Below are 21,606 nucleotides of genomic sequence, written 5' to 3' on the forward strand. Positions count from 1 at the left end.
ATAGATTAATTACAATTGACAAATACATCAAATAAATATAGGATGAGGCATCTACCAACATATCTTTCAAAAGTCATGAATATGTAGAAATTGGACTAGATATTTATGCATCATATACAAAGTTAATCTATTAAAACTATTGTAAGTGCAAGGAATTATTATAACTTTTTGTTTTTTATACAGCAAAAAATATAAGACGAGATAATAAAAATGGTCTGAAATTGACAACATGCAATATTATTCAAATAATATTTCAATGTCATTTCCAAAATATAATGCCTCACCTATATTCGAGATTCTTGTTGACTTTTAATTGCTTCTGTTTTTTGGCTGTGAAAGCAACCTTTTAATAATTCATTAATTGTTTGGTGCGGCACTTCAAAGCGGTGGGGACTTAATAACTATATATTTAAGGTCAAAATTAATTATTCATGACAATAATTAAATTGAAATCACGGACATTTAAAATTGTGTAATATTTTTAAAAAAGAAGAATCACTCAAACCAAATGCTTGCTAATAATCTAAACTTCGCAATGCTTATACAATTAAGTACATTTATATATTGATAAATTTACTTAGAAGTTAGAACAAATTATTGAAAAAATCATGAAGTTTGATCAATTTTTGGTCAGTTTCACAAATTTGAAAATTAGCTAAAAGCATCACGAAGTTTAGACTTGTTCACGTGAGAACTTTCCCCATTTTATGTATATGATTAACAAACAATTTGATTTATAAGGATAAATATTTTATACTCCTATTATAATTGTGAGTGAAGATATAGATGATCCATTTGGGCTGGACCCTGTAGAATTACTTCTTTAAAACAGGCCGACTTTGGTTTACTTAATTTCTCGTTCAAGATTGACTTAAGGCCCATTAACCGTAGCCCGGTATTTGATTTTTTTTTTTAATTCAAAGATTATGTTCCATGTATTTATGCGTGTAATACATAAATAATAATAATAATAATAATTAATTATTATTATTATTATTATTATTATTATTATTATTATTATTATTGCTATCTAGCCGTGCTCGATGAATGCACTTTCTTTTAAAACTACAGACATTACAATCCGTGGACCTGCAAATAATATTACTATAAATTAATAATCAAACAACTCCTTAGGTGAATATATTACTAATAATCAACAAATCAATTGGGTCCTTTAAAACTAAAAAAAGGGTCAATTTCTCAAGATTTACTAAATTATATCGTTTGTTTCAAAATCTATGAAAGGAGAGTTTTCATACAATTACATGATTGTCATTTTGGTACGAAATATTAGACCACTTGATAAATTAAAAGCCAAATACTAATTTGGGACCAATATCCAATAAAATGCAGACAAAAAATTGGTCCTGCGTTGATGCAGTGTCATTTCTGTGAACTACTACCATTGTTTTCTCTCAATTCTTATTAACTCAATAATCTATGTTCTCATGGGCTTTCTTGGTATGATGGAATGGAACGTGATTCCTACTTCTATTCTATTCATTTGCTTGGTATGATGGAATGAACGAGTGAATGGATGAAAATGCAAAGCAAATCCAAGGAAATTGACATTTCATTCCTATCTTCATTCCATTCCAACCTCCATTTCATTCCACCTTCATTTCATTCCATCATAACAAGCATGCCACTGTTTATATTTCAATTTTCAAGTTTTACAATATTAATAGTAATTCCTATTCATTACATATGTTATTAAAAATATTAAAAAAAGGTAAGCACTTATGCTACTTTAGACCACAAAGCACCTTTGAACCAAATTTTTGCATTTTCTTACATTTTAAGCCTCCATTTGCTAGATGTCTTTCGGCAAAACTCAAAAGTCAAAACAACATTTTTCGTTAGAATAAATATCTTTTCTTTTAAATATCTAATTTTTACCAAACAACACAATTTAAAGCATTTCAAAAGGAGTCGTTTTGTACGTACTAGTATATAAATAAAACAATTGAAAAAAATTGATTTAATATCTCAACTTGTAACTAACTATTATCCATCCGTTCGGATTATCGATTTTAACAAATGCTTGATATTGTCCAAGCCCTCAAGGATTTGTTTTTGAATCATTCCCAAAAGCCTAAAATAGATTGGGGTTGGATATGAATTATACACACCTTCTATTTCCAACTTCCATCAAACTCCCGATCTAGGATGAATTTATACTTAACAAACCTCCCCCTCAAACTAGATCACATCGGGAACATACAAACGCAGTTAACACATCGAGACATTACAGACCCGACTCAAACTTGAGTTATCTTGGGCCCCATTCAATCATGGCTCTGATACCATTTGTTCGGATTGTCGACTGCAACAGACGTTTGATATTGTCCGCTTTGGGTCAAACCCGCACAAATTTATTTTTAGATCATCCCTAAAAGGCCTCAAATTGAACTCCCGTATGGAATGGTTTGTACTCAACACCTTCTTTTAACAGTAAAACATTATTATAAAACCAATGAATATATTCAATTTTTTCTTCCTTATATCATCATTAAAACCACTTTGCTTTAGTCAACCCCATCACACTTGTATCAATCTCTCACATTACAACAAAGAGCAAAAACACAAAAGTCAAAAGTCATTCTTGGTTGATGAAATCCGCACATTTCTGCAACAAATCTCTCGAATTTTGAGACGTGGGGTCGATGATGTGAAACACATGATCCTCTCCTTCGGTCTCAAACAGCTCTGCCTTCCCCTCCCATTTGCTCTCACACAGCACCTTGTAATAAAGCCTCCCTCTCTCCCGCAAAATATCGTTCCCCGCCACGAACACTAGCACCCTCCCGCAGCCTGACCCCTCCATCCCGGGCGCCCCGTCCACGAACGGGTTGATCAACGGGTCGTCACACCCTTTGTCGGACTGGCACACGAACCTCCACCACCCGTCCACCACCGCCTTGAACACCGGATTCTCCCTCTCCGCCCCGATCGCCTCCTCCCCCCAGAAGTACGGATGCACCATCAGCGCCCCGCTGATCCCGAAGCCCAGCTCCCGACCCGCTGATAAATATTGATCGGGAATTAATACGTAGGATTCTGTCACGCTGCTAACTAGCTTAATTTGCTAGCTTTTCAACTTTATTTATAAAAATTGTCAACACGATGACATTAAATATGTCAGTACAAATCTAATTATGTTAACTGAATTTGTGTTAGACATACTATTGCCATCGTGCTGACATTTCTAATATACAGCGTTCACAAGTTAGCAAAAATTAACAAATTAAGCTAGTTAACAACTAATCATAGCTCTAGACACATATCATATAAAAAAATCAAATTTGAACAACCTAATCAAATACTCCTATAATATAATATATATAAAAAAAAATTCAAATTCCAACCAACCTAATCCAATAATCCTATAGTATAACAACTATTAAAATAACTATTCCATCCATCATTTAAGAATAGAAATTTTTAAAATGACGTGAGTTTTAATACTCCCTTCATTTTTAATAATTTGTCATCATTTGACTCAACACAAATTTTAAGAAATGTAATAGAAAATGAGTTGAAAAAATTAGTGACATGTGATCCCATTTTTATATATTAGTTTTATAGTTTTATATTGACAGTGTAATGTGAGGTTTACTACCAAATACTCCTGTTTCATAGTAATGAAGACGTTTCTTTTTGACACGAAGATTAAAAAAAATTATGTTAAGTGAATTAAGTAAAGAGAGAGTAAAGTGAAAAATAAAAAAGGTAGAAAGATGAAGAGAGAATAAAATAAGAGAGAGTAAAGTATGTGTGGAAAAATGTGTTGACTCTTACTAAAAAGGAAAACGATTCTATTATTATGGAACGTACCAAAATAGCAAAATGACTCTATTACTATGGAACGAGGGAAGTATGAATAAAGTGAAATGTGACAAATATTTAAGGATGGACGAAAATGGAAATAAGTGACAAATTTTTCAGGAACGAACGTAGTACATAATTGATAAAGTAAAGTGATTGAAGTATTGACGGTAGAGAATGAGTCTCACCTCTATACTAAAATATAAAATTTCTATTTTCAAAGGATGATGAAGTAATAAAAATAATATATTTGGGAGAAAATTAGATGAGGTGGAAAAGATACCCGTACCACCGGCCCTGATCGCGAGGTGGTGGGCGATGTTGGCGCCGGCGCTATCCCCGGCCAAAAACACTCGATCGAAATCGGCGTGCTGGGCGATCCACGGGTCGGGGGAGGAGGAGGAGAGGGAGAGGAGGGCGGACCAGGAGTCGTCGTAGGCGGCGGGGAGGGGGTGCTCGGGGGCGAGGCGGTAGTCGACGGAGACTATCAACGCGCGGGCGCGGCGGGCGAGGGAGTTGAGCATGGAGTGGTACAAGGGGTCGGCGGAGGAGGAGATGCAGAAGGCGCCGCCGTGGAAGTAGAGGACGAGGGGGAGTTTGGAGGCGGGGGTTGTGGGGGGGAGGTAGAGGCGGGCGGAGAGGTTGGTTTCGGGGTGGAGGAGGATGTCTTTGGAGGAGACGGCGGTGGAGGGGTCGAGGGAAGCGGGGGCGAAGGCGGTGCCGAGGAGGCGCTCCACGGTGCCGTCGTGGTAGACGCGGAGGTAGGGTGGGACGTCGTGGACTACTATCTTGGATTTTGTGGCTTCCATTTTTGAGAGAAAAGGGAATGGCCAAGAATGATGTTTAAATATAATTGGATGGTCCCTCAATCAAAAATACTCCTACTAGGAGAAAGAAATTAATAAGTTAATCAAGACTCTTTATTAGATTGAAGAAAATGATATTCAAATAGTTAGGTGATGGAGAGAAGAAATTTTGCGATATAATGAAAATCATTTTTTGTTAAAAGTACATTGAATATAAATTACTCCGGCTTATTTTGGGTCGGAGAGAGTGATTTTTTAAATATTGAACTTTTTCCCCTTGTTTTGTGAGATGCAAAAGTCGGTAGTTGTGAGCTTTAGATTTTTGGAATGCTAGTTGACAGTTTAACCAAACCGTAGCCATGATCGTGGTTATAGACTTATAGGTTTCACCAATAAACTAGAGAGAGTCTAGTATCAAACTTACTCTAATAATGTTTTCAAAATTTTACTTATTGCTCAATTTTATACTCCTTCTGTCCGCAAATAGGAATTCATTTTTTCATTTTGGTCCGTTTGAGAATAGAATTCCCGGTTCAAAATTACTATAAAATAGAAATGATAAAGAGATCTTCACATTCTACTAATTTATTATATTCATATATCATTTAAAACTAATATATATAAGTACCTCTATTCCACTAATTTTTTTCCATTCATCTTTTTTTAACATTTACTATTAAAAATCGTACCGAAAAGAAATGAGACACTTATTCGTGGACGGATGGAATAGTATCTAGTTGACTTCAAAGGCTCAAATAAATTAAAACTATTTTTATCCACTATATATAATGCAAAAAATGAATCTAGGTTCTCCTAATAATACTTAAAGTGAATATAAATTTTTTTTAATATTTGAGATCAATTGGGTAATTAAATTGGTCTGGATGAAAACAATTTCAAATATTATTAAAGGTAAAATTGAAATGAAATGAAATTATAGTAGGAGTACTACTTATTTTAACCGTAATATTTACTACACCTATCAAAAAATTTGATATGTTTAACCAAACTAATAGTCTAAAACCCATAGACTAATAAAAAAGGGAATATAATTATTTGTGAAGCTTTGGAAAAATATGAGATCTGATCTCTCTCTTTCTCTCCCAATTCCAAACACGCACTCAAGTCCATCGATCTTCGGTAGATTGATGAACTGAAATCGAATTTCTTCCAGAGATGCCGCCACCTGCTAAACCTGCTCGTAGATTCTCATTCTTCGGCCTCAATTCCACCGCCTACTCCGCCCTCAGCGCCGACGCGAATGTGAAGGCGCCGCAGTTGAAGTTGGAAGCGGACAAGGAAGTCTACAGACCCGGCGATTTGATCACCGTCAATATCGAGATTACAAATGTCAGCAGCTCCTGGTCGCTTTTGATCGAGAAGCTCTACTTTGAAATCAAAGGGATCGAAAAATTGGATACGCAGTGGTTCACCACTCCGAAGCCTACTCCTGATTCTAGGCAGCGCCGAGGTGATTATTTTCATTTTTTTTAAATTCAATTTATCTGTGTGTGATTTTTTTCAGCTTTGAAATGTAGGTGCGATGATGCGTAAGAATTAGGATTGGTAGAGAGAAATGCGAGTTAGGATTGTGACGAATGAAGAGAAGAGTATAAAATTGTAGTGATTCTGTTTTGTGAAATGTTTACTCAATGCCTGATTCAGTTACACGTGGAACTTGCTATGATGCTGAGTGTTGCATTTCTTCTTTCTAAAATGAGATGAGGCTGAATGATTTTGCATTAATAAAAGGGGAAAATCCAAAGAAGATATGAGGGAAATGCAAGTAAGTTAGAAATGTGAGGAATGGAGAGAAGAGTATAAATGTGATCATTGAGAAAGGATAAAAAAGGACGTAGTTATGGGGCTTTAATCAGGATACAAGCTGCATATGATTCTGTTCATCAAGTAGAACGTTTACTCGAATGCCTAATTCAGTTACATGCCGAACTTGATATGTAATGCTCAATGTTGCATTTCTTCTTTCTAAAATTAGATGAGACTAAATGAATTTTACATGAATGAAACGGAAAAATCCAAAGAAGAAGAGGAGAGAGAGGGGAAGACCACTTCCAATGCCTTATTCTCTTTTATATGTAAATTCTTTGTTATCCTTTTCTCATCAGGTGAGTATGTATTCATGGATAGCTCAAGCCCAACTATAGTTTCAAATCAAATCATATCCAGCGGGGCAACCAGAACTTGTAAGTCTGATTAAAATTGATAGTTCATGTTGTATATTACTTATTTGCATTGATAGAATCACAGAAATTGAGCTTCAACACATTTAGAATTCGTAAACTGGATTTGATTTGCTTCCACACTGCTCCACTTGTATTGATGTATGCTTCTCAGTGTATTGTTAACTTATATGATATTGTTGCCACTTGTCAGTCATATCATTGTTTCACTCTTTCAGACTTCCAGTAATACATGTATGCTAGCTGTGTTTTGTAATAAACATAAAAAACTCATCATCTATTGTCCATATTAGGCAACATCAGTGGCCTTGTTAAATTATGTATTTGGTGCTTCTCCGGTTATTAGACAACCGGTTAACGAAGCCATTGGTGATGCCAATTGTCAAATCAAGATATTATGCTTCATGATATACACGTTTGTGCAAAACTACCCATCAACACCACTTAGTCAATGGTTTACTGTTTGTGGCTTGACCTTGGTTTAACAATTTTTCTGTCAAATCAATTACAAGATTATATCTAGAAATTACTTTCATCTACATTAATTTTCAATACTTTGTCAGAGCAGCTAAATGCATGCTTTAAATTTATTGCAAGGCTTGTGGTGTAATCATGTACTATGTTCCTGTTGGTATCATATCTGATTGTAGTTCTTAGTTATAGCTTGCCTTGCTTTGTCAGAGCTGCTAATGTTTGTTTTTTTACTCGTAGATGTGGTACGGACCCTTCTACCAAGCCTTATACCTCCATCATACAGAGGTGCAACAATACGTTATTTGTACTACATTAAGGCTTCATTGACTGGTCAATATCTGGTTTTTGAAAATGGAACCTCTCGAGTAGAGTCAAGACAAGAAGTTCCTGAACTGGTTAGTTTCTTATTTCACACCATTTATGCTTGCTACTGCACTAGTTGATTCTATTGTAATGGCATTTACTGCAAATTTTCTGGTGGATGTTTATGCTGTTAGTTCTTACATAATATAGCCATGAGTCCTTTTTGACATATGTTGTTAATTGGACCCTCCTTTATTGTTTTATCCTGTATGCTACATCTAACTCACTAACTGATTTGTTCACCCTTACTCAGACTGCACATTAAGAAACCAAAATGCGTGTCTTCTTTTAAATGGTGTAAAGGTCTTATGGTTCATGTATTTTGTACTTATCATTTTCTCCATTAACCAAACTTGGTTTAATTTGTTGACATTGGGCTCATGGTAATACCATTCTGTCTTGCTTCATGCTGTTTCCTTCTAACTGATATCTTCCATTTCTTGTTGCAACTACTTTGGTCATGTTTTGATACCTTCTTGAATTTCAGGAGGAACGTCTACCCCTTCAAATATGGGTTACTCAGAAATCCAATGGCATGGTCGGTGACGAAGGTCACACTGATGGTAAGGTTTCTCTCATTTCCTATTCTAAGTGCGTAATTGAACTAAATAAATTTTCTTCGACTCATACCATTTGGCTTCAGATAGTATTTCTCTTTCCTTTGATGAAATAGTTTTGTCTTACGTTGTTTAACTTTTTCAGGAATAGTTCCTGTAATGCCAGCTCTCTTGGACGTATACTGGAAAGAACTTGGTGGTGATGAGTGGGTAAAAACTACTCCCTCTCTTCCACATATGTTCCATGACTTAACTGTTTAAATCTGTTCTCCGTAATCCTCAGAGAACTAGGCAATTGTTAACTTCAGCTCCGATATACTCCCTCCGTCCCCGATTAGGAGTCACACTTTGACCGGGCACGGGTTTTAAGAAATGTAAAGAAAAGTTGGTTGAAAAAGTTAGTGGAATGTGAGATCCATTTTTTTATATTGGTTTTATAATAAAATGTGAGTGAATTGTGTTAGTGGAATGTGGGACCTACTTACTATTTATGGTAAAAATGAAGTGTGACTCTTAATTGGGGACGGACCGAAATGGAAAAGTGTGACTCTTAATTGGGGACGGAGGGAGTAATGATTATGGATTGTTTTCTTCTTTCTTTATAGGTTAAAGCGGCCGAGTCTTCTGATGGAGTTGAAGAGGGATATGAAAGTTCAAGGGATGAAGTCTTATCCGTCTCTTCCTATAACCCTATGAAGGAAGATTTAAGCAGAACTTTTGGAAGTTCATTATCACTGCAGTCATTTTCTGGGAGGTCTTCAAATCGAGGTTCTCTCTATGCTGAGGGACGTGCTAGCATAGCCTCAAATGCAGGACCTCCTAGGCTGTCTGTAGCTGAGGTCTCAAATGATCCAGCTTCTGGTAAATGCTCTCTCTCTCATTTGTATTTTTATTGCTTACTACTGTGCATGTTAATGATTTTGATGGATATACTTAACCTGATACTTTAGCCACCTATAACAAATTCTGAACTGTTACCTGTGTGAAAGTTCCCAGTACTAGGCAGCTATATGTGTTGTTTTCACTTTTAGGTGTGATTAATTTGGATACTGTTGCCAGACAGGTCTCCAACCACTTTATATCCCAGTCAACCACCAAGGCATCTTAAAGCTTTTTCTGCAGAAGATGACTCAACCGTGCCATCTGCCTCTGGAACATGTATTTTGTTCTCAGCATTCCTATTTCCTTATATGTGAGTAAGACTTTGATTATTTAAGACTAATTTTTCTGCTAACATTTTCTGCAGCAGAAGGTTTTGTTAGAGGGAGGTCGTATAATATCAGACTGGATGATCAAGTACTGCTGAGATTTTCACCTAAGAACTCTGAGTCAACTTACTACTTCTGTGATATGGTAAAGCATGAGAGAATTGTTTTCCTTCTCCAAATTGTCATTCTTCATTCTTTAGTCATCACTGTCTCCCTCTGTAATGTGCAGATCGGTGGAACCCTTACTTTCTTTCACGAGGAAGGGGCTAGAAAATGCCTTGAGGTATTCGTACATTTTCAGTAATATAGAGTGTAAACAGCCTTTAGTTAATATTTATCGATTATGAAGTTGACTGGGAATTTCTATGCTGCTTTTAGCTCTCAGTATCCCTGGAGATGACAGAAACTATCAGTCGGAATTATGTACATCATTCTCGAAGGCATACTCCCACAATAACCAAGGTGCATACTTATTTTACTAATTGATTGCATAACATTGTTCTCTTTCGAGATCTTACATTACTACCCAAATTTTTTATAATATTCTAGTGCAGTATTTTCTAAATGTGGCGACAGAAAGGCATTATATCTGACACACACGGTGTAGTAATAATAAACAATAGTACAGTGATTATGAAAATAAGAATCACGATTTCTTGTTTAATAGCAACAACTGTTTCTTGTTTAATAGCAACAACTGACAGCCGCTGTCTCTACCTTTTATGCTGCAGGTTTTTAGCGATCACCATGAGGTTGTGGCTGATTTGGTCCAGACAAGCTTTCTCTTTTCCGTTCCAATGGACGGGCCCATGACTTTTACCACCCGCTATGTCTCTGTGCAATGGGCTCTGCGATTTGAATTTCTTACAAATCCTAAGAATGTGGACTTGACAAGGTACAATTCTTTCACCGATGAGAGTTGATCAGACCTAGAAATATCCAGGTTGAACGAAAACATCATCTTGGATTGCTATTTTCACCACTTTACATATCCTATTATTAAGTTTGACACGAATCAACATTTGTCTTCACTTCGACCTTGACATTTGATGACAAGTTTCTAATCACACTTTATGGTGTCTCGGTCAATTTTGCATCATTCATGGTTAGGTACGAGCATCCTCTTATGATAGAGGGGAGGGATAAATGTGAGTGGATTCTTCCAATTACTGTACACGTACCTCCCTCACGAACAGCACCAGCGCAAAACAGAAACGATAGGACGGTCACTTTGGACCCCTTGTGGGTTCGGACATGAGGTAAACGAGAGGAGATCATTGCTTGCGCACACACACACACACACACTCTCGTATCAGTGAAAATTGAGCTAAATGAGTATTTTAGATAAGCATCACGTATTCCTTATTTGAAATATTTACTCAATGCTGCGTTCGAACAATTTTGCAGGTGGGATGCTTTTGTTCCGCGCTCAAACATCGGAAATAGTTGAGTTTTTTCTTCTGCGCTTGTGTTCTTCAAAAGATCATAAAGGACCTCAAAATATAATGTTTGATCCAATGTTTCTGCTTTCTCACTCCCTGAGTAAATGAGTTCTTGAGCTGCCCCCTTTTAGATATATGTAGTAATTTCACACACCTGAAAACGACAGAATGTTATACATTGTCTCCTTCTGCAACTATATTATTTTAGATTTTTTTTCTGTTGTTATGCTGCATTTTCTTTCCAGTATATACTTAAAATATTCCTTGCTTTTGTAATAAGTTTTCTTGGTTCAGATCTCCTTTTTTTACACTTGATCCAAGATTCTCTTATTTTCTTACCACCATCTATCACAATGTATAAATTTTAAGTATTTCATATAATAAATATAATAATAAAGAATTATTAGTAATAATTTAAGAATTCTAAAGAGGACAATTGATAGACAGTGACAAAGCCATGAAAATTCACAAAGATCCGATAAAAATAAATCGTTAGATGTGTTTTTGGGCTTATTCCACAAATGGTTAATTCAGAAAATTGAACTTATAGATATAGTGAATAAGGTGGTCGTTATCAATGACTGAATTAAAATGGAGTTCCCCAACCTTCATCGACCGTCAGTTGGATAGGTCAAACCCCGAATGTGCCCTCCTCTTCCCCATGGCCCATCACCTTTCTTCTTGCCGCTGCCTCCTCTTCCTCCACCACGCCGCCGCCGTCCTCCCTCTTCTCTTAATATCAAAATGAAAAAAGACTGAGAATTTGTTCAAAAACTTAAGTTATAATGATACAGATTGCAATCCATTTCCAGTTACTAGTAACATATTAGGTTGAAATTGGTCCACACGAGATTGTTACATCAATGCTAATTACTTTATTGAATAAACATACTCAAATCATTTGTTGGACAAAAAAATTCAAGATCACACCAAATTTAAACACTTGACGGGCCCACGGTTTGAAGTTGCTATCTTGTTTCACTCATTACAGAAGAAGCAGCGCACAACTTACAATTGTTAATTGTATTGTGAGTTTTTAATTCATTGAATTTTGACAATACCATTTGCCCAATTAATTTTTTGGAATTCGATGAATATCTTGTGCCAACCCACCCCCACTTGGAACACCTTGTCCTATTAATATTTGAAAATTGCTTATTTAATTATTGTCATGTTGTTTCGATTGATTAGATTAATCTACTACCTTTTGGAGTTCATGGATGATGATAATGTATGATATCTCAATCAATCCAATTAACTTGCTCTATATTTTTGTTTAGTTGTTAATTCAAAATATCTTCAAATGTTGTAACTTGTAACATGTCATCATCACGGTAGGAATAGTGTACTAGGTGAAAATTATTATTATTAATTATTATTATTATTATAACTACGTGAATTATTTCTGTTTTATTAGGCATTGATATTATCTAGATTATACTCTGTTTTTTTTTATTTAAATTTTGTAAACGTTATAGTTGACAAAATGTTGGGCAGAATATCTGCTTCCAAATTAAGAATATTGCTTCAACTTACATACTAAAAATCGTCGGTTATATAATTCGAGATTATACAAAAATATATATAGAGAATATTTATGTTATATCCCCATTTCAAAATGTTTTTGAGAAAGTAGAGGATCCAATAGATTGAAAATTCGAGTTATCAGGACTACAAGATAAAGCATGAATCGTTATAAAACTTTAGTCCAATTTTGATTTTGCATATAATTCTAGTATAAATCCTAATTTTCAACAAATTAAGTTATTTCATTTAGTATAATACAGTGTTATTTCGCTATCCAATGCCGTTATTTTGATTGATGTCACCTAAGTAAATGAACAAATTATATCAATATTAAAATCTTGATTGGTTGCAAAATCAAAATAACTAATATTACAATAATTTACAAACATATTTTAATATTTGATTCATAACACCATTACATATAAATAACCTACAAACTATGCATTTGAGTATAATAATTACTTGCTTTTTGGAGGGCCAACTTACAAAAACCACAAAATAACATAACCTGATAAACTAATTTTCTCTTTTTCTAATATTTTGTGAGAAGATATTCATTATTATTACAGCACACCCACAAAATAGAGACAAATCCCCCCAAAAATAGCAAATCGACTTTTGATTGATACAAATCTCTCTCTCTCAAATAAATTTGACCTCAATTATAACTCGATTAATCCCAAAATCCCACTGCAGCATGGAAGCTGATGTCTTGATTTCACCATAGTTTGAAACCGCTTTTTTAGATTTATTGAGCAAGAAAACAAGAAGAGTGTTTTGTGTGATATCGGATCAAGTTTGGATTTTTACGGTTGGATGAAGATGTCTGATTTCTGGGTATTAATCTGCTGCTTTTTTTGTTTAATGGGCCCTTTTGTGGCTCATGGCAATGTGGTTTTGATAGGCAACAATGTTACTCTCTCGTTTGAAGACATTGGAGCTAGTTTTGGTGAGCTTTTATTTATTTATTTATTTCTGGGGCTGTGTGATTTGTGTTTGATTGAATTTGTGTTTCCTTTTTGGAATTGATTCTTGAATAGGGTTATGTTTGTTTACTGTTTGATGAAGTGCTTGAATGGTGTTTAGCTTCTGCAGTGATTGAGACCCTGTTTTGAAGTATTTTTAGGTGGAAAAATCTGATCTTTTTTTTAATATAAACATCAAACAGAGGTTTATGAATCTATAACTGGTGCTATGGATTTGTTAGTAGAGTTGATTGAGTCAATTTAGTGTTTGAAATCTAATTTGTTAGCTAATTATCAATGGTTATTGGTTGTTATCTTGTTTGTGTAAAGCTGTGATTGAGACTGTTTATAGACGGGGCAGGCGCAGAAAAAAACTCAACTCGGGACTAAATTTTCTGAATTTCGAGTTTGAGATTTCGAAAAGACAATACTATAGAAAAGGAAATAGTGGGGGCTTAAGCCCCCTCTAGTTTATTCTGTGAAACTCAATTGCTTGGAAAAATCTAGCATTTTTTTCGTTGATATCTATCGATGGTCTCTCACTGATGTAGTTTGTGCTGATTTCAGCTCCGTCTGTTAAAGAACCTGGGATATGTGGGATAGTGTATATGGCCAAGCCTTTGGATGCCTGCTCGCCACTGACTAATAAAGTCGTTACAGCAGTGAGTAACACCACGTCTCCGTTTGTGTTAATAGTCCGAGGAGGGTGTAGCTTTGACGAGAAAGTCAGAAGAGCGCAGGCTGCAGGGTTTAGTGCGGCCATTGTGTATGATAACAAAGTTGGTGATTTGACGGCAAGTATGTCTTCTTTTCTCTGCCTCAGCTTCGTATACTGAATATGTTCGCTCTCAAAGTTTTACCTTTAGGGCCGAGCATAATGCTATAACGATCATATAAGCATTTCTGCATCCCTTAATACAAGTTGTATTTTGATGGATCAAACAATTTAGAGCTTGTTTGATAATGTAATCGTTTAATTCAATTACTCGATCATTTGTATTGCCTCGTTTGGTCCCTCCACATTTGCAATTTTTAGCTTCGAAATGGCAATGGTCTCTCGATTTGATTATGTGCTAAAGAGCATTAGTTTTCGATGTATGAAAACAGTGTCTGGAAATTCTGTGGGTATAAAGATTCATGCTGTGTTCGTTAGCAAAGCCACTGGTGAGACGCTAAAGAAGCATGCCAATGCTACCGATATGGAGGTGTGGATAGTTCCGAGCTTTGAAGACTCAGTGTGGGCTATAATGGCTATCTCCTTCATCTCGTTGCTCGCCATGTCCGCTGTGTTGGCCACCTGCTTCTTCGTCCGAAGGCATCGGATTAGAAGAGAACGGCCTCAAGCTCCTAATGTACGAGAATTCCACGGGATGAGCAGCCGCCTGGTGAAAGCCATGCCATCCCTAGTGTTCACGGCCGTTCTCGAGGACAACTGCACTTCCGCAACGTGCGCCATATGTCTCGAAGACTACACCATGGGCGAGAAGCTACGGATACTTCCGTGTCGACATAGTAAGCGTTCCCCTCTTTCGGCTTATAGCAATCATTCTAATGTATAAATTGCACTCTCGTTGATGAATTTCGTGTCCTTATCGCAGAGTTCCACACGATGTGCGTCGATGCGTGGCTGACGTCGTGGAGAACGTTCTGCCCGGTATGCAAGCGCGACGCCAGGACCATCAACGGCGAACCACCAGCGAACGAATCCACGCCATTGCTCTCGTCCGCCTCAGGTTCCTACGCCACCACCTCCTCGCTCTTGTCGTCTTTTAGGTCGTCGCTAGCGTCATCATCGGCCATCCAAATAGGTCCACCTTCTTCTCGTCCCCAGTCCGTTTCCTCGACCCCTTACAACCCGCATTCGCTCGTCTCCCATAACCAATCCCCTCACCTGAACGCTAGCCGGAGCTCAGCCGACCTCCGGAACATGTCGTCGCAGCGATCTCTCGGAGCTTATTTAGTCTCACCCCACTCGTTAGGTTACCCCTCCTTGTCATCTCTCAACTCAAGATACATGTCCCCTTACATCCCGAGCCCCGGCGTCGGCTCCTCGAGCCGTCAAGTTAACCTGCTGCATTATAGCGAGTCGACCGCGAGCTTCCACGAGGGGTCTTCGAGCCGTCAAGCTAACCTTTTGCGCTATAGCGAGTCAGCCACGAGCTTCTCGCCGTTCGCCTCGGCGCAGTCACTGCCGGATTGTTAGTGAAGCTTGTAAATTTGCCACACAAGTTTGAAATTTTACTGATAAACTATTTAAGTCGAAGATCTTTACCTGCTAAGGTTTTTGGTGCTTCATTTTGTAAAAGCCTGTGCCTTTTTTCAATTATTTCGATTTTTTTTTTTAATTTGTGGGTTTTGCTCTTGGCTTGTATATTCGGGTTTGTTGGTTTTATTTCCACTTTGAGAGTAAGTTCAACTGGTTTCATATTCAATCTCGTATTTTATTTCACGTTCGTACGTACAGAAATCAAAATTTGAAAGATCGAGCTTCGATAGTCGAGACTTGACGCAACGAGCTTAGAAAATCAAATCACGAAGAAACTCACTTTCAACTGAACCATCTGGTGTTTCAATCTCGTATTTTATGTAACGTGCAGACGTGATATATTGTGTACGTAATATGAAGTACATCGAAAACTAGAACGCAGACGTGATATATTGTGTACGTGATATGTAGTACATCGAAAACTAGAACGAAACTCAGAGATTTGAAATAACGAGCTCAGAAAATCAAGCATATGAAGTGTAAGATAAGCAAAGACCCCTCATTGCAGTACACCATAACCATTCTATACAAAAAATAAATAGGTGTATCATCTAACTTAGTTTACTTTGCGAAACAACAATTGAGACAAACGTGACAAATCTGCTCAAATCTGAGAATACATCATCTTCCCCAAACTAGTACATAAGTTTCGAAGATCTTCTAACCTTTTATCCATTGTCAAATACGAATTCGAGATGAGTTTTCCGTAGAATCTGCAGTCAGTGGAGCAAGAAATCAATCTTCCTTGACAGCATCCCGGCGTGGTTCTCTGGTTTCTGGCTGGGAGGCAGAGCTTCTTTCGTCAGTGGCGTGGTCTCGGGTGCCAACGGTAAGAGGTTCTTCTTTGGCCATCATCAAGATCAACACCACTACCAAAATCACAAATAATATCATGAGGAAAAGTCTGACTCCAATCTGTGATTTTATGAATCCCGCCAAGGATGGACCGTTGATGCTCTTTTGTATGACGCTTCCTTCTCTATACCCTTCAAGAAATTTCGAGACTTGGTTGCCCAAATTGGTGTCATCCAAGCTTTCTGAACCAACAACCTGTTCAACACGAAAGATGCACCGTTGGAGAACATCATTTGAAATAAACGAGTAATAAAAGTAGAGAGAAAATAAGGAGTCAGCAAGGGGATTACCTAGATGATCGAACAATGGAACTTAATAATACTAGTATACTACACAAAGATCCTAACTCGTAAATGTAATTGGACACCTTTAGATTAAACATGAGCAATAACAGTAGTCGAAAAGTTTTTGAGAAAGTAAAACCATCACTTACAGTATAGTACTCCTCGTCGCCATCCCAGATGACCATCTTAGGGAGTGGGGTTTTCTTGTAAACTTCAAACGATTCAACAAAATCCCCCCACTGCTTCAGCCCAACGTAACCGAAGACAAGATCACGATTAGCAGAAGCAGCAGCCTTTAAAACTTTTATTACTTCCTTGGACTTGTCGTCTACTTCATCCTCCAAGATTGTTAAAACAACTTTCCTATCATCGTCTCTGAGCGACTTCAATGAATCTTGGTTTATTGGTAATATCAAAGGGATCATACTTTGTTTTACGTAATCTTCAACATCTGCAGTTCAGGGCAATAAAATAGAAAACATATGTAAGACGGAAAATGAGAAGTGGTTCACCATTTTAACAGTTCGGATTGATGGAAAGCTCCTTTCAGAAATATAAATATATAGGCTAATATCTTGTCGAACACCCAATATCTTTGGGTTACTGTTAACACAATCAGATTTGATTGAGATCAAAATAAAGTAAATGAATATCAGCATTGATAAATCTTCATGTAAAACAGATTCTGACTATAGTTGAGCTGATTGACAAACAACTGAACACAGAACTGTTAGATAATCATGGATGGTAAGCTCTGCTTCACTAGCTACTTTTGAAACTATAAACACGTGCACACATCTCTGTGGATGTGCGATGTGTGCGTTCAAGTTAACAACAAGATACTGTAAACAAGATGATTGACAATCAGTAACAAGCTAACCTTCAAATGGTCCATAGAATTTGCTCTGCTCATTGTAGGCGGGATGAATCGCAACCAAAGCAGGCTCCTTATCAAAATCGTACAAGGACATGATATCCTCTGAGAAGTCTTTGGCCACAGAAAACCATGCTTTCTTCTTATACTTGATAGCTATTTCTGATATTGAAGACTCATTCAAGCCAAAGCCTACAAATATAGGAAAATTTGTGCCTGCTTCCTTAATAAAGTCTCTAATGGCAGAGTCGGAATTAAGAGAAGCAACATCAGGAGCAACAATTTTTTTCAAATGTTGAACAAGTAAATCTGCTTTCCGTGGTCCAAAATATTCGGAAGGAACTCCATGTATGAAAACCTTTAGAGTCGGGTATCCACTGCATCAATAACAAGAAAGGTTAGTGGTTACTATTTACTAACCATGCGTATTATATACACCTCATCGACAGGAAACAACAGAAGCATGTTTAAACTGCCCAAAACACTACTATTCCAGGAGAATGAGACAACATACTCAACGTCATGCTTGGATCCAAGCTTTCTGTACTTGTCAGCATCTACCTTTGCTACAACCACGGGAGGCTTCAATCCAGCTAGAACAGGGGCCGCTTTATCTAACTGCAACGCAGCATTCAAATTTGTCAGTCCAATTACTATATCGAGTATAGAGGATTAGTCCTAAATAAATGGTGAATGAGGCCAGCGCTACGGTAGGAATCGACCAATATTTACTCTGAAACTCCCTCTAATCTGCAAAGCCTTCTTGCTCCAACTCGACGATGTCCCAAGTGAAAAAAGAACTATTCAAGGTCCTATAAAACTTCTATCTGATATGAACAAGATTCATAATTTCTTTTAAAAAAAATCTCTAGTACCGCCAATAACATCAATAAGTTCTACTCATAGGAAAACACTGCTATCCCGGTGTCTAATCTACAGCTCTCCAGATCCATCAGTAAAAGATTCATTATTCCTCAACTCAATCCACATACTTCAGCTTAAAATTTGGATCCTAATCCTCCCCAATTCCTATTTAATAGGAGTAATTTCCAAGAGCCATAATGCACCACCAAGCAAGGATGAAAGCAAAATCAGCTGAATGCAACAAATCTGAATGCATCCTTACATTACACCAAATGAAACCAGAATATGCAAGAAAAACACACACATCATTAAATCTGAAAACTATCTGTAACTTCCTAAAAAGGGAAAAAGATGCAAATTTATGCTTCAGCAACATTTTTTCCCATGCTATTGAAATTTAATTCATACAATAAGGCAAAAAATCACACTCTCCCCAAGCAAATAAACTTGCCCTACTCCATCAACTCCAGTCTTAGTGTTCATAACCGTGAGCTACAGTCACAAAATCGATACTCGCAGCTCAAACTAGTCATTATTTTTCAAAAAATTTGAAACCATAAAACAAATCACATACGATCCATGAAAAATCAGTAGCAAAAAGTGAGCAAAATTGAATCAGTGAGAACCTCAGGCGCGAGACGCTTGCAGTGGCCGCACCAAGGAGCGTAGAAATCGACGAAAACGTAATCGAAATTCGAAATTGCGGCATCGAAATTGGAGTCGGTGAGCTCCAATACTTTGCCGTCCAACTTGAACTGATTTGCCGATGCGCCGCCGATAGACGGAGAGAGTAGAGCTATGGAGAAAAGAGAGAGTAGTTGGAGAGAAGAGTAGATCGTTAGAGGAGAAGCCATTCAAGAGTTTGATGATTTGGAAATGGTGATTAGCTTTGGTTTTTTTAAGGGGTTTTTTTCACTACAAATACTACTGAAGCAAAGTCAAGCTCTTACACTATCTATTTTTCCAATTTTTTTAAATTTCTTATTTATAATTTCAATTATATTTAATTTATGAAGGTTGCATTATAATAATAACTAATTACCAATACCGAACGCATAACATTTCAATTTTATAGTAGTATATTATAACATTTCAATTTTATAGTAGTATAAAACTATCAAGACGAAGATATAACTTTATCTGCCGTGTCCATCTAAGTCTTGTCCACTCTCCGTAGTACTTAGTTATTGGTTTTTTTTTTTCCCACAAAGAATATGATTTTGGGTTCAGCACTAAGAGAAAAAGTACTTAAAGTATTTTTATTGGAGAATGAGTCACATTCCAAAATTGAAAAATGCATATTCTTGTGAAACGGACTAAAATAGAAAGAATTCATACTTTTGTGGGTCGAAGGGAGTAGTATTTTTGAAAATTTATACTCCGTAACTTGTTTTGTGAATCTAATTAACACCCTAAAATTCACAATAATTAAGACCTACAAACTGAGCAACAAGATTGACATGGAAGCTTCTAGAAACTATGCGGCCAACCCCGATCAAGACGGGCTACTCGTGTTTGGAACGATCTGATGCTTCGCTTGGTTGCGATTGCTTTATGCTGGCCTCCGCCTCTGCAACGAACTTAAGATCTGGCTCGGGTTTGCTTGAGGGCTCTTTCAGGGCCATGTAGATGTAGAATGCTATGACCACGTTGACGGAGAAGACGGCGAGGATTCCACTCCACAGAGTCACAGACTCCGAGGGGAGCTCAGTAGAACCTGTGTGCACAGTGCAAATGATTGCATCAGTAACAACCATGAAAGTGATAATGAACACACATCTACTTGTAAATTCGCTCCTGCAGATTTTGCAAGGAGATATGAGGCATTTTTCAATACGGTAGTTTGGATGCACGCATGGGATGTCTTGACACGAGATGGGATTCGAAGGTATAGCTTAGGTAGATAAAAGATAATACGATAAGATTATCCACCACATACGATGAAATTGAACAATTAGGTGACCTAATTCAGAGAAAGTAATCTAATCTTGATCCCATGAGACAGTCTCATACAATCTTTCTCTTTAGAGATTCAAAGATATGACGAAAGTTCAAACGTTTAATGCAAGGAATGTAGTTGCACAATGCAGCCCGAACTCCTAATTATATAGAATGCACAAATGCTATTTCCTTCTACAACTTGAAATCAAGTTGTCATCAATTTACAACCATGGTAAAACTGGAACTTCAGGAATATGAATCTATAGAAGATAAACGCTAACCAGTAACCAATATCATTATATTCACAACTTAAGGCCTATAACAATTAACAACTGCAGCATGTAACAATGATACAAGTAGCAAGTAAGGGAGCCTTACCGGGTAAGAAATTGTGTTTGAATCCATATAGAATCGCGAGAGGAGCTGCAAACATGCACATGGATGCAATCACAAACTTGTTCACTACTCCCATTATAGCCTCTTCAAACCTAAGACAAAATGATAGTGCAATTTTGTTATATATGCGACACACAACGTTGGGCGGATCCAGAAAGCTTATAAATTTGAGTTCGATATGCTAGTTTTACTAATAATTCAGTTTGATGGTAGAGACTATTGAACAACAATTTGCACAAACAAACTATATAGAAATTTGACAAATTTTCAAGTAGCAAATCCAAATCTGGTGTTCCACAGTATATGCTTAATTTGCTTCACAATCTCAGCATTTTGCAGTTTGTCAAATACAGAAGGAGAGATCCAAAGAAGATTACAAAATCAGCCAATTTCCTCCTCACAGAGGAAAATACACAAACATGTGGGCGCAACACAATGATCTTCAAAACAAAACAGCATAACAAAGCCTCAATTATTTCCCTCATCAATTTAACTAATTCAACAGATGATTCAACTATCACTAAGGGTATTCAATCACGATGATCAAGAAAAAGAGATAGTGATATCACCTGCAATTCGATCCAATCAATTTGAGCACTTCCTTGGAATCTGCTTATCGCTTTTCTTCAACCTCAATCGATCCCAAAAATTAACCGGGTGTTAATTTGATCTAATTTTAAAATTGGAGCTGTGATTCCGAATCCGAGATAAATCAATTTATGAAGATTTTCCTTTTTGAGAGAGAGAGAAGAGAG

The 21,606-nt window shown here is 36.9% G+C and overlaps 5 protein-coding genes across 7 annotated transcripts; 2 read left to right on the forward strand and 3 right to left on the reverse strand.

Annotated features, from left to right (window-relative positions):
• Positions 1–2,481: 2,481 nt before the first annotated feature.
• On the reverse strand, positions 2,482–4,676 carry LOC125203793 (probable carboxylesterase 2). 2 transcript variants are annotated; one of them, XM_048102244.1, is made up of 2 exons: positions 4,118–4,676; positions 2,482–3,024 (listed from the first exon to the last, which is right to left on the reverse strand). In XM_048102244.1, exons 1-2 carry the CDS (start codon positions 4,635–4,637, stop codon positions 2,600–2,602), a joined length of 945 nt encoding a protein of 314 aa, XP_047958201.1. In that variant the 5' UTR covers positions 4,638–4,676; the 3' UTR covers positions 2,482–2,599. The 2 variants fall into 2 exon arrangements, with proteins under 2 accessions (XP_047958201.1, XP_047958200.1); XM_048102243.1 differs by having other exon boundaries at positions 4,112–4,675.
• Positions 4,677–5,693: 1,017 nt separating this feature from the next.
• Positions 5,694–11,097, forward strand: LOC125206041. The gene is made up of 13 exons (XM_048105315.1): positions 5,694–6,105; positions 6,761–6,838; positions 7,547–7,704; positions 8,160–8,235; positions 8,375–8,439; positions 8,835–9,090; positions 9,289–9,387; positions 9,476–9,582; positions 9,667–9,720; positions 9,816–9,899; positions 10,169–10,332; positions 10,548–10,696; positions 10,845–11,097. Exons 1-12 carry the CDS (start codon positions 5,811–5,813, stop codon positions 10,693–10,695), a joined length of 1,584 nt encoding a protein of 527 aa, XP_047961272.1. The 5' UTR covers positions 5,694–5,810; the 3' UTR covers position 10,696; positions 10,845–11,097.
• Positions 11,098–12,975: 1,878 nt separating this feature from the next.
• LOC125206042 (receptor homology region, transmembrane domain- and RING domain-containing protein 2-like) lies at positions 12,976–15,803 on the forward strand. 2 transcript variants are annotated; one of them, XM_048105317.1, is made up of 4 exons: positions 12,976–13,355; positions 13,939–14,169; positions 14,479–14,883; positions 14,970–15,803. In XM_048105317.1, the coding sequence occupies exons 1-4, from the start codon at positions 13,223–13,225 to the stop codon at positions 15,572–15,574; spliced, it is 1,374 nt and encodes a 457-aa protein (XP_047961274.1). In that variant the 5' UTR covers positions 12,976–13,222; the 3' UTR covers positions 15,575–15,803. The 2 variants fall into 2 exon arrangements, with proteins under 2 accessions (XP_047961274.1, XP_047961275.1); XM_048105318.1 differs by having other exon boundaries at positions 12,976–13,243.
• Positions 15,804–16,115: 312 nt separating this feature from the next.
• LOC125206043 (protein disulfide isomerase-like 5-2) lies at positions 16,116–19,417 on the reverse strand. Its single transcript, XM_048105319.1, has 5 exons — positions 19,141–19,417; positions 18,165–18,268; positions 17,657–18,027; positions 16,926–17,227; positions 16,116–16,687 (listed from the first exon to the last, which is right to left on the reverse strand). The coding sequence occupies exons 1-5, from the start codon at positions 19,366–19,368 to the stop codon at positions 16,373–16,375; spliced, it is 1,320 nt and encodes a 439-aa protein (XP_047961276.1). The 5' UTR covers positions 19,369–19,417; the 3' UTR covers positions 16,116–16,372.
• Positions 19,418–19,852: 435 nt separating this feature from the next.
• On the reverse strand, positions 19,853–21,556 carry LOC125207216. Its single transcript, XM_048106463.1, has 3 exons — positions 21,421–21,556; positions 20,834–20,943; positions 19,853–20,231 (listed from the first exon to the last, which is right to left on the reverse strand). Exons 2-3 carry the CDS (start codon positions 20,925–20,927, stop codon positions 20,020–20,022), a joined length of 306 nt encoding a protein of 101 aa, XP_047962420.1. The 5' UTR covers positions 20,928–20,943; positions 21,421–21,556; the 3' UTR covers positions 19,853–20,019.
• Between the last annotated feature and the right edge of the window lie 50 nt (positions 21,557–21,606).

Source organism: Salvia hispanica, chromosome 2 (assembly GCF_023119035.1).
Source record: "Salvia hispanica cultivar TCC Black 2014 chromosome 2, UniMelb_Shisp_WGS_1.0, whole genome shotgun sequence".
Taxonomy (NCBI): Eukaryota; Viridiplantae; Streptophyta; class Magnoliopsida; order Lamiales; family Lamiaceae; genus Salvia; species Salvia hispanica.